The 15672-nt window shown below is 38.0% G+C and overlaps 1 protein-coding gene across 2 annotated transcripts in view; it reads left to right on the top strand.

Annotated features, from left to right (window-relative positions):
* The window catches only part of LOC129744865 (uncharacterized), a 31785-nt gene that overhangs the window by 15874 nt on the left and 239 nt on the right, over nt 1–15672 (top strand). The window contains exons 1-2 of one of the 2 annotated variants that reach the window (XM_055737606.1): nt 1650–1967; nt 14783–15546. In XM_055737606.1, coding sequence (XP_055593581.1) covers nt 1950–1967; nt 14783–15546 — 782 coding nt within the window. In that variant the 5' untranslated portion in view covers nt 1650–1949. Of the gene's footprint in view, nt 1–1649; nt 1968–14782; nt 15547–15672 lie in introns of those variants that run through there. The other variant, XM_055737607.1, reaches the window with a different exon arrangement.

Raw genomic sequence — 15672 nt, forward strand, 5'->3', positions numbered from 1 at the left:
TAGGATGATGGAATTGAAAATATAGGAGGGTAAGAGGAAAGCTTAAATTTAACTTTTTTTTTACAAAATCCGAGAAAAGGACAAAAATTAACATGGAAAATTATTTTGGTATGATTCTATGATTACCTGACACACCATCCTTCTTTCTGTGAGTAGGTACATAGGAGGAGGGAGGTGAGCCCAATACAATTTTGTTAGCATAAGCTCTCAATTTATGCTAACGAAGCCAACAAATGGAAACAAATATGGCTTGGAATGGTATTTGGTTACGAGATATATTTCTATGATTGATATAGACCCTTATGCTTTACAGTGTAGAGAGGGGAAGAAAGGAGGGGGCTCCATATAAAATTTTTTAAAGCTTAAAAACTTATCAACCAATGGAACAATATTTGATATAAGAGGATTTTTGGGAACGATAAAAAAATGGGTATGATTATTAAAGATCACGACCTCCATTCAGCTGGGGGTGAAAGAAAGGACAGGAGGGCTCTCTTATCAGTTTTTTTGCATAAATCTACAACATATCAAGCGAAATCAACCATATTTTATAAGTTAGATTCATTGCATACAATTAATTTGAGACCCTCCTTTTTTAGAGCGGATTAAAATTATCAGATCTTTAACACAAATTTATAGATCAAGATTCAGAATATAATTTTAAGTTATCATTGTGTTGCAATTCGAAACTCCAGCTGCAGCTCTCATTTATAGCGATTGCTTATGAATGATGTTATAATTTGATTTAAAATTATGCCAACAAAACAATACAAATTTGAATAATATCAGAAAATATCATTTAATTTTGAAAAGTGTTGCAACGCACACCGGGTCAGCTAGTGGCAAAATAAAATGACATTAAACCTTGGTTTGCTAACTGACTCAGTTGGTGCTCTGGCTAAGTTATCGAACTGGCAAGAATGTTGCGTTGGGTTCGATTCTCACTACATGTACCTTTTTTCTAATTTTGGGATAAATTATCCAATAGGATAAAAATCCCATAAAATGTATGTGTTTCGCTTGAATGTAGTGGTCATGCATAATTTTTCCTAGGGGCTCGAGTCTTTATGCCAGTCGTGCTTTTCCAATCATATCATCTGTGGTACAGAACAATTTTCAGCGCATTTTTTTTAATGGAGTTAGCGCCAAGCGAGCGGCATTAAAATTTTGCAACCTCCTGTTTGGGTTTAGATTTAAAGATAATTGTAATTTTACTTTTTCTTTTCAAATATATTGATATCTGAAAACTTCGTTCATTCAATTAATTTCATTCAGTTAATTTTTTATGCCAAAAAGTTAACGTTCAGATCACAACACAACAAGTCTAGATAAAAACATTAAAAATAAAACGAACTAATGCCGGCAAAGGATCGATCGGCGTTTGGGTCGGCGGCGGCTTTCGTTAACTCTCGATCCGAGCCGATTTGCTGCCCCCAAAACGATGCCGCCCGAGGCTCCCCCGCCTTGAATGGCTGGCTGGCTGGCAAACGCGACGACTCCGATGACGACGACGAGGCTCTTGGTCGTGAAGCGCCTCGGCACGAAGAATCGGTCGTTATTTTTTCCGTTGGAGCCCAAGAAACATTTGCGGCACGTGCTCGAACCACCTGGTAAATCTATATAAGTATGATGGAAAGAACGATCTGAGCGATTATTTACATGTCTCCGGTGAAAAGTGATGGACGTTTGACTGCTGCTCGTTGCTAATCGAAGGGTGGAAATTGGAAAACTGGCTGGAGGGTGGTTTATGCTTGTGGAAAACTGATCTGATCAATTCGAAGAAAAGCGGGGCATAATTCTTGGACTGTTTCGGTTTCGGAGTTTTTATGAACTCTATATTCCGTGAAGAATAAGTTAAGATTTAAAAACAGTGCAACGGATTATAGTGTTAACGTGCGTTCGCTGATAATTGGCGTGGATACAGAAGGAGGAGCGAAAAAGATTGCAAAATGAAGTGCTTATTACTGGTAAGAAGGTGTTATTCATCTGTGTTTTGAACAAAATCGTTGGTGGTCGATCAAGAAACGAAGAAAAAAACATTTGATACGCTTGGAAAAGTTGGGGCGGTCGTTTCTTGAATAATTTAAAAGTGGCCAAGCTTTAAAGAGTCATGCGAGATAATTTGTGAATGAATCAAGAAATTTGGGCGAGCCGAGCCTATTTGATGCTGTTGTTTGCTACAAGAAAGCGAAAATTGCATAGTGAATTAATTGGTCCGGCAAGACGATAATGGGTCTTGGGCGAAGCGTTTGTTATCAATTTCGCAATCAAAATCACCGACCTGTGTCAGTTTCGAAAGATTGAATCAAAAGTGATTGGGAGATAATGGTGGACGATGATAATGTTGCGTGATTTTTTCGATTGAAATGTTAAATGGTTTATGTTTTACATCGAAAGGACCTTGAAAATTGAAGTTGTTATTTAAAAAAATAAGTAGTATGTTTAAGTTTGAATATCGAGTCCAAAACAGTGAAAGAATCGATTAATTTATGTAATTTTTTTGTATATCAGCAGATCACATATTGATCCTTACGAAAAAAAAATTAGCGCTAATGTGAAAAAATCAAGCATATCTTCAATAATTTGAAGAAAACTAACCTTTAAAAATTCTTTTGTGAGATTTAAAAAAAACCTGGCGTTGTTAATCCCATTATAATTTTAAAAAGTTATATGAATTATAACTTTGTTCAGTCTGATATTTTTATACAAGAAAACGAAAATTAAGGGAATGTTTCCAAATCCAAGTTCAAAAGTTTTCCTAGAAACGATCAAGGCACCGTAAAACGGGGTAACATTGATCACCGGGGTAACTTTTATCAACATAATTTTTTTTCCAAATAATCATCAATAACTAAGTCTAAAGTTAAAATATCTCAAAACTATTTCATACGTTTAAAAACCTATCAATTGAGTTTTAAACTAGGAAAACTTGGATTGTTTTTGAAAACTGCAAATGTAAGTAAAAAAGTAATTTCTAAATCTTGAAATATCTATTTTTCGAGGGCTTGAGAACAAACACTCTTCCTGATGAAACAAAAGCGTTTCAGGTTGATTTATGTGAGATTTCAACTTTTTTCCTCAGTTTCCTTAGTTTTGGTGAAGTTTTTGTTGTATTTTGAGGTAAATTTTTGATATTCAAAAAAATAGGGACATTTTCCAAGAGTAATCCGGTCTAGGAAAAGGGTTGAAACCCTATCAAATGGTAAAGTTTTAAGGAAAAACTAAAAGGGGAATAGTGCGAGGGTGTAGAAATTGAATGAAGTCAAAATTTCATTTGTTTTCGTTGTTAAAATTTTATAAGTTATGTTAAAAAATTAGCCCCACTAATTTATGCAGCATAATTGTCCATCTAAAACCCACATATATGTTAAGCGTTTATTTTATTTGTTTCACTTGGTTTAAAATATCCCAAATCTATCGAACTGCCTTAGCAATTGATAAACTAGCATTTGTAAATATTTTGAAGGTGTTTTTTTTTATTCAAGAAAACTCGTTAAAACCGTCAAAATTGAGACTGCTCAATGTTACCCCAAAGCATCCATTTTGAAATTAAATTCAAAGTAGTCTAAGAAATTTTTGCAACCATGTTTTACGTTCATAGGAGTCCAGTACTGGTTTAAAAAATATGAAACATGAAACATTCACCTAAACAGAAAAAATAATTGTAAAATAATGAAAAAAGTGATCAATCTTACCCCGGATTACGGTATATGTTTGAAAATTTTTTCCAAAACCTCACAAAACTCTTTCAAAAGCAAAAAAAAAAAATAGTTTCCATCAAAATATTAGGAAGTTTACAGAAGTTTATTCGCAGGCGTGTGAATGAATCAATTTGAACAAAATAAAGCTCAGGCCAAAAATTTTCTTTAAGCTTCATTAGAGCACATTCTCATGTTTTTAAGACAATTGTTAAAAATGTATTTCAGAATTCGGACGACCTCCCAAGGTTAAAAGGTCTTTAAAAATATGATTATTCACATTTCAGTAGGGGTAATTCCGAACAAACGCCGTAAACTCCGTTGGGGTCATAGTAGGGTCTCAAAACTAATCAAATGTGATAGTCTATCATTCTATTAATAAGTTACAGTTATAACTTGCAAACCTAGCTGTATAAATTTTGTAGTTACAGTTATTAACAAAATGAATGACTCTGAGAAACGAAAATCGGTTTGAGACGTGTCTTATCAATTGACTCCCTCGTCAATGTGAGTGGAGATAAATAGTTGTTTTTGAAAGTTTTACGTTTGGTAATTGATGCTCCATGTGGTGTGATATGATTTTATGTTGAAAAAAATTTCCACCCACGCACAAAGAAGTGTTCATATTTACCCCATAATTTTCAAGATGCGGGGTAATTATGAACACGCGTTTTTTCAGCATTGGTTTATAATTAAAATTTACTTTTTACCTTCAAAATCACGATAGCCATCCAAATCTTGAAAATAAACCTAAAACATTACTTTATATTTATTTTAGAATGGTGGATCAGTGATTATATGAAAAGATGCCTCCCATCTACATATGTAAAACTGAAAATTACCCATTACTTCTTAACAGTAAATTTCAAAAATCAACAAATCTCACTAAAATGCACTTTTTAGATGTGATTTTAGTCCAGGTATATATCCAATATCAAAAGTTATCACATAATAAGAATCGTAACAGTGTTCATAATTACCCCATAGACAAGGGGGTAATTATGAACAGACGGGGTAATTATGAACAAGCGTTTTACGCCCACAAGCTGCGACTTAAAAATAACCAAAAAATCTTAAAATGAAGAAGAGAACCAGTCATTCATTTTTGGTTACTTTCCAGAATTTCAACAATAAAGAGCTTCTTGTTTGAGCTGATAGTATGAAAAACTGAGTAATTTTGTTCATAATTACCCCACCTAGCCCTACATGCGAAAACAATGATTCAAAATCAACAAACAACGGTGAAAAAAAATAAATATATCTTTTAGGTTGATTTGTTTTTGTATTTTTGACATGATTTTTTATTTGAGCTTACTCTTATTCCATTCGAATTGATATGCTGATAAATGTATTTTTGAGATCGTTACAATTTTTTACCAAACTTGTGTGACAAAATTGTATTTTAATCATCTTCAACTATTTGCGGTAGCTTCAAAAAAAGCCTCTTCCTTCGTGATACAATTCTAACTTTTTCATTCAGCTCTGGACACATTGTAGTGATGCCAACTGTTTTACATTTGTTATTTCATCCAATTACTGCCGTTGGAAGCATAATTGTCACATGTTACATTCTGAAATTTCCTATTTTTTGTTGTCTAGAGGACTTATTTCAAAATTTTTGTTAGCCGGTTTTTTTTATAAAAACATAAAGTTCACTCTTAAAACATGTTTTTATTAAATAAAATAAAAATAATCATCGCTACAAGGCGGTAGACACCAAAATACCTCACATATCAAAATGTAACATGTGACAATTATGCTTCCAGCGGCAGAATATCAGTGAGATGTTTTGATGAAGGGTGTTCGGATCAAAAAGTGGTGAAACAAAATTGCGTGTAAATCGACTTTTTGTTTATTAAAAAAATCAAAGCATCTTTTTTTGAAGTTCAATATGTATAAAAAACGGAAAAAGAATCAGTTAATATTTCGGTCGATCTAGTTCAAATTGACCTTTCATCAGATTTTGTACTGCCACCTTATCCACTTTTTTCGACGCAGAACGCCAGTTAGCTTCTTCTCGCTTCACTTGTTTGGATCTTCTTAACGTTCTGCTTAACTATCGCCAAATATTTTTTGATTCGACGAACTTCTGGTGTGTTGGGAGGGTTCTTGTCCTTGGGCAAAACCTGAATGCTGTTAGCGGCAAACCCCTTCTCAGGGTTCAACACGCAGGAGTGCGTCGAATGAGAAAGAGCAAATAAAACGCAGCTCTTTCGTTCTCGGTTCACGGGCAGGGTTGCCAACTGTTTTTCGAAAAAGTCTGGAAGATTTTGAAAAAATGTCTGGAAATATCTGGAAAAGTCTGGATAGCTTACTTTTGGGAAGGTGGTGATCTTTTTTTTTTTTTGGTCGCCAGATCCCAATGTTGCAGATAGCCACTTATCGTTTGTTTCCGGCACTATCACCTAGGTACGTGTTCTGTTTGACTCTCAATTTAACGCACAACTTCAAACATTTGCCATTATTCTTAGCTTTCAACCACTTCTGCATTCAAAATTCATTAATTCTAATCATTTACTGCCAAATTTTACCATGACCATTTTGAATTTTTTATAGCTTCTTAGAACAATTTACGTCCTAAGCCAAAAGTCTGGAATTGTCTGGAAGAAATGTCAAAAGTCTGGAAGTCTGGAAACATGAAAAATTGTCTGGCAAAAGTCCAAAAAGTCTGGAAGATCCAGACAAAATCTGGAAGGTTGACATCACTGTTCACGGGCACATTTGATTGCTCGAAATTCTCTCGAGAAATTTGCGACCAAAACGCAGATTGAAAATTTTTGAGCTGAGCGAATTTGCGCGCGCCTATTCGAGAGCTCGAGCGGTTCGAAAACTGCGTTTGCGTTTATCTAGCCGCGTGCGTTTAGGAACACCGAGCATCTACCGTGAGGACACGGCGGCTCACCGATCAGCGCGCGCGGCTTTCTTTAGCACACGGTGTGTGGGCCGTGTGTTTCGTGTTTGGGGGGCGATTAAGAAATCTGTACGAATAATTTAATTAATAGAATTGGTTAAACAGTTTGTAGCGCGCAACGGGATTGGTGGGAGGGTTATTACAATGAATGTTAGAAGTTTTAAAATATTTATAAGTTATAATTACCAACACTAGTAACTATGAAATTTTTACCATGAACTAGTAAAATTTCGTGAAAAAGGCCAAAATTAAAGAGCTTTACGCAAGGGTTGTTAAAATGAAACCGTTTAGATCGATCATATTGATCGATGGTTGGAATATTAATTAGTTGTTGTGTCTTTGGGGAGATTAAACGCGAAATTAAAACAAATTAATGATGATTAACGGCACTAGTACCGCGAGAAATTAGTTTAGCTTCGATTTCAACATGCAAACCCTCTAGTGAAAGGGTTTGACTTGTAGGTGACGAAAAATAGTGTCGCGAGCTCGCTAGTACAAGCTACTAGTGTTAGTACAAGTAGAAATTAGTTTAGCTCCGATTTCAACTTGCGACCCCTCTAGTGGAAGGGTTTGACTTGTAGGTGACGAAAACTAGTATCGCGAGTTCGCTAGTACAAGCTACTAGTGTTAGTACAGCTAGAAATTAGTTAAGCTCCGATTTCAACTTTCGACCAGTCAAGTGAAAGGGTTTGACTTGTAGATGACGAAAAATAGTGTCGCAAGTTCGCTAGTACAAGCTACTAGTGTTAGTACCGCGAGAAATTAGTTTAGCTCCGATTTCAACTTTCGACCGGTCAAATGAAAGGGATTGACTCATAGGTGATGAAAAATTGGGTCGCGAGTTCGCTAGTACAAGCTACTAGTATTAGTACAGGTAGAAATTATTTTAGCTCCGATTTCAACTTTCGACCAGTCAAGTGAAAGGGTTTGACTTGTAGATGACGAAAAATAGTGTCGCGAATTCGCTAGTACAAGCTACTAGTGTTAGTACCGCGAGAAATTAGTTTAGCTCCGATTTCAACTTTCGACCGGTCGAATGAAAGGGATTGACTCATAGGTGACGAAAAATAGTGTCGTGAGTTCGCTAGTACAAGCTACTAGTATTAGTACAGGTAGAAATTAGTTTAGCTCCGATTTCAACTCTCAACCGGTCAAGTGAAAGGGTTTGACTTGTGGATGACGAAAAATAGTGTCGCGAGTTCGCTAGTACAAGCTACTAGTGTTAGTACCGCGAGATATTAGTTTAGCTCCGATTTCAACTTTCGACCGGTCAAATGAAAGGGATGGACTTGTAGATGTCGAAAAATAGTGTCGCGAATTCGCTAGTACAAGCTACTAGTGTTAGTACAGGTAGAAATTAGTTTAGCTCCGATTTCAACTTTCGACCAGTCAAGTGAAAGGGTTTGACTTGTAGATGACGAAAAATAGTGTCGCGAGTTCGCTAGTACAAGCTACTAGCACAGAGAACAGAGGTCGGGCTGGAGCTCAAAACTTGTGTAAAATTGCCAACCATTACTTTAAAGAAAAAAATTACTCAGCATATAGCCACTAGATGTCGCTAAAAACAACTTAACGAAGATTTGTTTATTTTCGTTAAACATGCACGCTAAGGTAAAAATCACTTTCAAGCCTTAATGTACAACCTGTCTGAACATTTTTGAATGGTTATTTGGCATTTAACATCCATCGCATTAACTTATGAAATTGAATATAAAAATATAAAAGTTTCATTATGTATACAAACGACAAAGTTTTAGATGGTTTACTTACTAACTTGATCGGCAGTTGAAAAGCTATCGATCCAACATTTTAAAGGAATGGCTGTAAAATCTTTATCTTTTGTTTGCAATTTACTGTGCAAACTTTATCAGACTTGATGAACTATAATTATCAACAAGAAAAACACAAATTTTCTTCATATATTTTACAGAGGTATTGATAACACAGGTCTACCAAATTTACTTTTTCCGAGATGCACATAGTTATGACTTATTTGGAGGCGTCTTAGGTTTTTTCTTCAATGAGCTCTCATTTTTTTTTACTTTTGAAGCAAAATAGAAATCCTTGAAAAAAAATGGTAGACCTAAAAGCCACGCTACGCATCCAAGAAGAATAAAGAAACCTTAATTGATTAGAGGATAACAAATTGATTCAAAATTAGTATTTTTTTCATAAAGGTGTGTTGGTTTATCAGTTAAAAATGATTAATTTACTAGAAAGTAAGGAATTTGAGCATTTCCGAGCGCCTAAATATTAGAATTTAGAACACCAGACACTTGAATATTTGTTTTGAATCGTAGGAAACAAAAATGGTGCTTGCTGTGTAAGTTATAAATAGTATTCAAAACCAACCATTGAATGATTGATTGTATGATTTGCAGTGATGAAAACGCTCATTTGAGCTTCAGGATTCAAACCATTCAAACTCAACCAACTTTTTTTTATGCATCGATTCCTACAGTTACATTTTATGTGAGTAAAATGTAAAACTAGTTAATAAATTAAAATTAGTGAGAAAATTGGAGCGTGTGAAACGCAAATTTTTATGTAAACAACAATTTTCGACCACGTGGCGACGAAAATTCAAAACATTATCAGGGATGCCAATTCGATGAAAATTTCTTTTTTCCTTAGAAATCTTAGGCCACAATTCGATTCACATTACTTTGAGATTTTGAATTCCTCTAAAGAAATGCTTTCTAGTGTAATGATACCAGATTGGTCGGTTTCATTTACGAGCTTACCCGGATTTTCAAAGAAAAAAATTAGGGAAGCGAGGTTTGGGGGTGGTATGGATTTCGAGGAAAAAAGCTCGGTTTTTACTGGGATATATACACAATTTTGGCTAAATCAAAACCAAAAGCTCCAATAAAACTAACGATCTATGATTTTTGCATCAAATAACAATTTTTGCTTAATCAAATTGAACTTATAACATTTTACAAAATTTTAAATAAGATCAATGCCACTGAGGTGTCTCGAGAAAAAAAAATTCATGTTCACTCCTGAAACTGATCAGCCCGGTTTTTAATTTTAAAATTTTGAGTTCCTATGATATTGCAAAGATTTCTGGTAAAAATATCCGGGTTTGTTCGGCCTGGAAAGGTTAATCATGTGACATTTTGGATTTTGTCACTGTCGCAAATATATCCAAACCCTTTTTGATTTCACACCCAATCGAATTCCAAATCCAATCAAAAATATAAATCCCTCTAAAAATTAACTTAATTATGATATTGGTTGCGTTTTAGGAAGTTGAGGATTAGTTGCATAAGACTGAAAGCAGTTAAAAAAACACCTGGCAGCCCTGTTCAGTAACGGGGCGGTTCGTTTAGTTTTCGTTCACTTAGCAATCACCACCATCTAGTGGCTATATGCCGAGTAATATTTCAACGAAATATTAACGTATTTGGATTCAAATTCTTACACACGTTTTCGGCTCATTTTTGTTCTGGGCCAGACCTCTGTTCTCTGTGCTACTAGTATTAGTACAGGTAGAAATAAGTTCAACTCTGCTTTCAACTTTTGACTGGTCAAGTGAAAGGGTTGACTTGCAGGTGACGAAAAATAGTGTCACGAGCTCGCTAGTACAAGCTACTAATGTTAGTACAGGTAGAAACTAGTTAAGCTCCAAATTCAACTTTCGACTGGTCAAGTGAAAAGGGTTTGACCTAAACTAATTTCAACCGGTACTAACACTTATAGCTTGGACAAGTGAATTTGTCAAGTCAAACTCTTTCACTTGACCGGTCGAAAGTTGAATTCGGAGCTAAACTTATTTCTATCGGTACTAATATTAATAGCTCGTACTAGAGAACTCGCGATTTTATTTTTCGTCACCTACAAGTCAAACACTTTCACTTGACCGGTCGAAAGTTGAAATAGAATCTAAACTCATTTCTACCTGTACTAATGCTAGTAGCTTGTACTAGCGAACTCGCGACACTAGTTTTGGTCACCTGCAAGTCAAACCCATTCATTTGACCGGTCGAAAGTTTGAATCGGAGCTAAACTAATTTCTACCTGTACTAATACTAGTAGCTTGTACTAGCGAACTCACGATATTACTTTTTGTCATCCACAAGTCAAACCCTTTCACTTGACCGGTCGAAAGTTGAAATCGGAGCTAAACTAATTTCTCGCGGTACTAACACTAGTAGCTTGTACTAGCGAACTCGCGACACTAGTTTTCGTCACCTACAAGTCAAACCCTTTCACTAGAGGGGTCGCAAGTTGAAATCGGAGCTAAACTAATATCTCGCGGTACTAACACTAGTACTTTGTACTAGCGAATTCGCGACACTATTTTTCGTCATCTACAAGTCAAACCCTTTCACTTGACTGGTCGAAAGTTGAAATCGGAGCTAAAATAATTTCTACCTGTACTAACACTAGTAGCTTGTACTAGCGAGCTCGCGACACTATTTTTCGTCACCTACAAGTCAAACCCTTTCACTAGAGGGGTCGAAAGTTGAAATCGGAGCTAAACTAATTTCTAGCTGTACTAACACTAGTAGCTTGTACTAGCGAACTCGCGACACTATTTTTCGTCACCTACAAGTCAAACCCTTCCACTAGAGGGGTCGCATGTTGAAATCGGAGCTAAACACATTTCTCGCGGTACTCACATTAGAAGCTTGTACTAGCGAGCTCGCGGCACTATTTTTCGTCACCTACAAGTCAAACCCTTTCACTAAACGGGTCGCAAGTTAAAATCGGAGATAAACTAATTTCTACTGGTATTTGTTCCGTTAATCATCATTAGTTTGTTTTAATCTCGCGTATGTACCATCTTCCTATAGAAAAGTCAACAAATTAAATTTGAATCATATTCTTATTTAATCGATCTGAATCCCATTGTCTAAATTTACTTTGCATTAAAAGTGGTCGCGACAGTCAAATTCATAACATTTCAATATTACGATTGAAATTTCGTGACATTATAAATATCGATGTCGCCGTAGCATTTCCAAAAAAAGGATGTCATTCATGTTATCGAAATTTTACTAGTTAATGGTAAAATTTTCATAAATACTAGTGCTTGGAGCTATTAATAATATGTAACGTAAACCTCCTACATTGATTCTTTTAATCCTCCCGCCAAGTCCATTGCCTGCTACCATTTGTTCCAACTATCTTGCTGATGAAATTAAACACACAGATTTATCAATCGGGCCACGGCAAATACAAAACACAAGCCCCACACTAGAGCCCGTGCGCGCCGCCCGGTGACAAGAAGAGAGCCGCCTCAGACCGTTTGGAGGGCCGCCGCGAGCTGCATTGAGAGCCGCTGCGTGCTGTTCTGTTAACCAAAAGAGAGACCTCGCACGCCGCTCGGTTAGGACGCGCAGTGAGCTAGCCGTGCCTGTCTGACTCGGCCGCTCGCGCAGATTTCGGATAGCGCATCTCGTCGACGAGAACGAGTGGAAAAGATAGAGCGAGCGTGTTTTTGTTTAGAGCGAGAGTGCGTCAACGGCCAGAACGCAAACGATGAAGTGTTTTGCACGAGAGAATGGTTTGCGTGTGTTGCGCGTGGCTAAAAGAGTGCGTTTTGTTGAACCCTGCCCCTTCTTGGCCTTTTTTCCATTATGGCAGGATGTCAAACCAAGCTAAAACAGCAGTGACAAGTCATGTTTTTCCAGGAAAGGCAGCTAACGCTTTTGAAGACACTCTTTCACGTAAATTTCCTGGTTGACTGGTCCCGGTTGCAACGAAAATGTCGCTTTTCAAGTCACAGGTACAGATAGCTTGATAAACGATATATTTATTGGAAAACTTTGATCGTTAAATATGCTTGAAAATGTCTGCCAGCTTTCCCCTTCCGATTGCTGTAGAAATGAAAAAATCCGGGCATTTGATTTCAAAATTGACGACCAAAAGCTGGGCAATATCCGGGCATATTTACTCAAAACCCAGAAATCACTCAACAAAAATCAAGAAAATAAATTTAGAAAAAAAAATTTTCTTCAAAATTCATCGACACTGCTCAAAAACTTTTGTTTTGGAGACATAAATTTAAAAAATATATATAATACGATTTTATTTTTTTTCTCTTCGAGTTGCAAAAAAATAGTGAATAAATCCGGCCAAAATCCAGGCAATATTCAATGTAATCCGGGAAACCGGGCCGGGCCGGACTGTTACCAAATTTTGTATTAAATATCCTGGCAAACCCGGATAAAATCGGGCAATCTAGCAACCTTATTCTACACACACTCACACACCTACAAAACAAGGGGTGTTCAAGTTTTTTTTTATATGAATGATTAGACAAAACACGGTGAATTTAAGTTGACCGCTTTTATATTCGAACACCCAAGACGATAGGGGAAGGTACATCGCCGGCGTAGCCAACGACGTAGACGAGCAACTTCCAACGATGCGTGATGTTAAGGTAACCATTTGCCAGCTGAAAAGGAACAAGTCGGTTAGGAAGGAGGATGACATCGCAGCAGAACTCATCAAAATGGGCCCGGACAAGTTGGCCAATTGCTTATTTACACCGATTGATAGGCCGGATCTCGGACACAGGAAAGCTGCCGGAGGAGTCGAAGGAGGGGATAATATGCCCCATTTACAAGAAGAACGGTAAATTGGACTCTCCTCGGTGCCGTCTACAAAGTGCTTTTTCATCTGTGGTGATATCTAGAATCCTATTCCGCTGTCCACCGCCACAAGCATACAGATTCGTGGAAAGTCATTAGGCCGGTTTCATGGAGGGACGGACCAGATCTTCACACTACGGCAAATCCTCTAAAAATGCCGTGAACACCAAGTTCCCACGAACCATCTATTCATCGACTTCAAAGCCGCAAACGACACAATCGACCGTGGCGAGCTCTGGAAAATCATGGACGAGAACGGCTTTTCCGGGAAACTGATCAGACTGATCAAGGCGACGGTGAATGGAACGCAGTGCTGTGTGCGGATTTCGGGTGAATTGTCAAGTTCAACGTGGTGCTTGAAGGTGTTATTCGATGGCTGGTGGGCAAAATGCGGAGCACGATTTTCAACAGATCCACTCAACTTATCTGCTTTTCCGAAGACATTGACATAGTCGGCAGATCATCTGCGACGGTGGGGGAGATCTACAGGAAGCTGAAAAGCGAAGCAAGAAGAATAGGATTGATGATCGATACGTCCAAGATGAAGTATTCGCTGGTCTGCAGGTCCGAGACCGACAGAGTCCGTTTGTCCAGTAACAACAAGGTCACGATCGATGGCGACGAGCTGGAGATAGTAGTAGACTATGTCTATCTCGGCTCACTGGTGACCGTAGACAATGTTACCAGCCGTGAGATCCAGAGGCGAATGATCAGCGGAATTCGTGCCTACTATGGACTCCACAAGCAACTGCGGTCGAGAAGACCTAGCCCTCGCACGAAGTGTAACCTGTACATGACGCTCATATGAACGGTTGTCCTCTACGGGCACGAGATATGGATATTGCTCGAGGAGTATTCGAGCGACGAGTGTTGAGAACCATCTTTGGTGTCGTGTAGGAGAACGGAGTGTGAAGGCGAAGGATGAACCACGAGCTCGCGCTACTCTATGGCGAACCTAGTATGGCGAAGGCTGGACGGATACGCTGGGCAGGGCATGTTGAGAAAATGCCGGGCGACTGTGCTGCAAAACAGGTGTTCGCTACGAATCCGGTAGGAACGAGACGAGCAGGGGCGCAACGAACGAGGTGGTTAGACCAAGTGGAGCGTGATCTGGTGCCCGGGAAATTGGAGACCGGTTGCCATGGACCGAGTGAATTTTAGGAACTATGTGCATCAAGTTATGTCGTGAGATGGAAACCTATGAAAATATTAAAAAAATCCTTTAAATTTCTTTTGATACATTTTGTATCAATTAAAATTTATAATATAAAATGTCTACCAGTGACAGTGGGAATAATCGTTACAAGACCGAAAACAGTAGAATTCTATGGAATCTAAGGTTTGGTATTGGACCCTATTTGATTCTTGTAAAGTTTCGTTTTATAGATTGGGTTTCAAGAACAAGTCTTACAGGGTTTGGGAATCTAAGCCCTTTGAAATTTATGATAGACTGTTGATTGATTAAATGCACAAATGAAGAGTTTTGTTAAATTAGCAAAAAAATCTAAGATTACTGTGTATGTACTTTCATACGTTTAACAAAATCGCTTTTTCTCTTTTTTTTGCAGCTTACACTTTGTCTATCGTGCGTCATACTTCGGACCAATGCCAGCCCTCTCAAGTACAACAAACCCAAAGCCGTCATTGCGAGCCGAGCCGACTATGTGAATCCAGAAACTGAAACCGCCGAAGCATCCAAAGACCAGCAGAAGCCAACCTATCAGGCCCCGCTGGTGCCCAAGGAACAGGATGAGTTCGAACGGATGATGGATTTCTTTACCGTTGGGGAGATCGCTGTACCTAGCGAATCAACTGCTACTTCCCAACAAAATACGTACGATTCATACAGCCCACGTCAGGACGATCTTACGGAACCCCTACTTCCACCGCCCCAGGAGCAGAAGGAACCCAACTACTACGTCGTGAAGCCCAAGAAGTCCAAGTCCAAGAAGTACATTCCCAACCAGAAGCTGATCAACATCAAGAACCCGGAGAACGTGGAAAAGATCGAAAACGAAAAATCGAAACAGAACAGTTTCCAGCATGGAGGCGAAATCGACGAGGAATATTTTCTAGATGGTCTGGATCTGGACCGGCTGATGTCCTCAGCCTGGTTATCTGAAGCAGATGCTGATGCCGAAGCCACGGGAAGAGCCAGGAGCCTGAAGGAAACCCAGCTGAACATGGGCGAGTTCATACCGAGTCAACAACGGCGGGTCGATGAGAATACTCGACGATTGCCGTCGGAACACGAAGGTGCCAGAGTTGATTACCAGTTACATGGTCACAAGGGTCCAGACAGCTATACCTTTGGTTATGACACTGGTAGAGGGTAATGGGGGTTTGAATTGTGACTAATTGCACGTGATGTTTTTTTGGTTGTGGGGAATAGTTTTGTGCACCGATTTTCTGTATGTGTTTTTGATATTCTTCAACAAAATAATTAAACTATCAACGT

The sequence above is a fragment of the Uranotaenia lowii genome, chromosome 2 (assembly GCF_029784155.1).
Source record: "Uranotaenia lowii strain MFRU-FL chromosome 2, ASM2978415v1, whole genome shotgun sequence".
Taxonomy (NCBI): Eukaryota; Metazoa; Arthropoda; class Insecta; order Diptera; family Culicidae; genus Uranotaenia; species Uranotaenia lowii.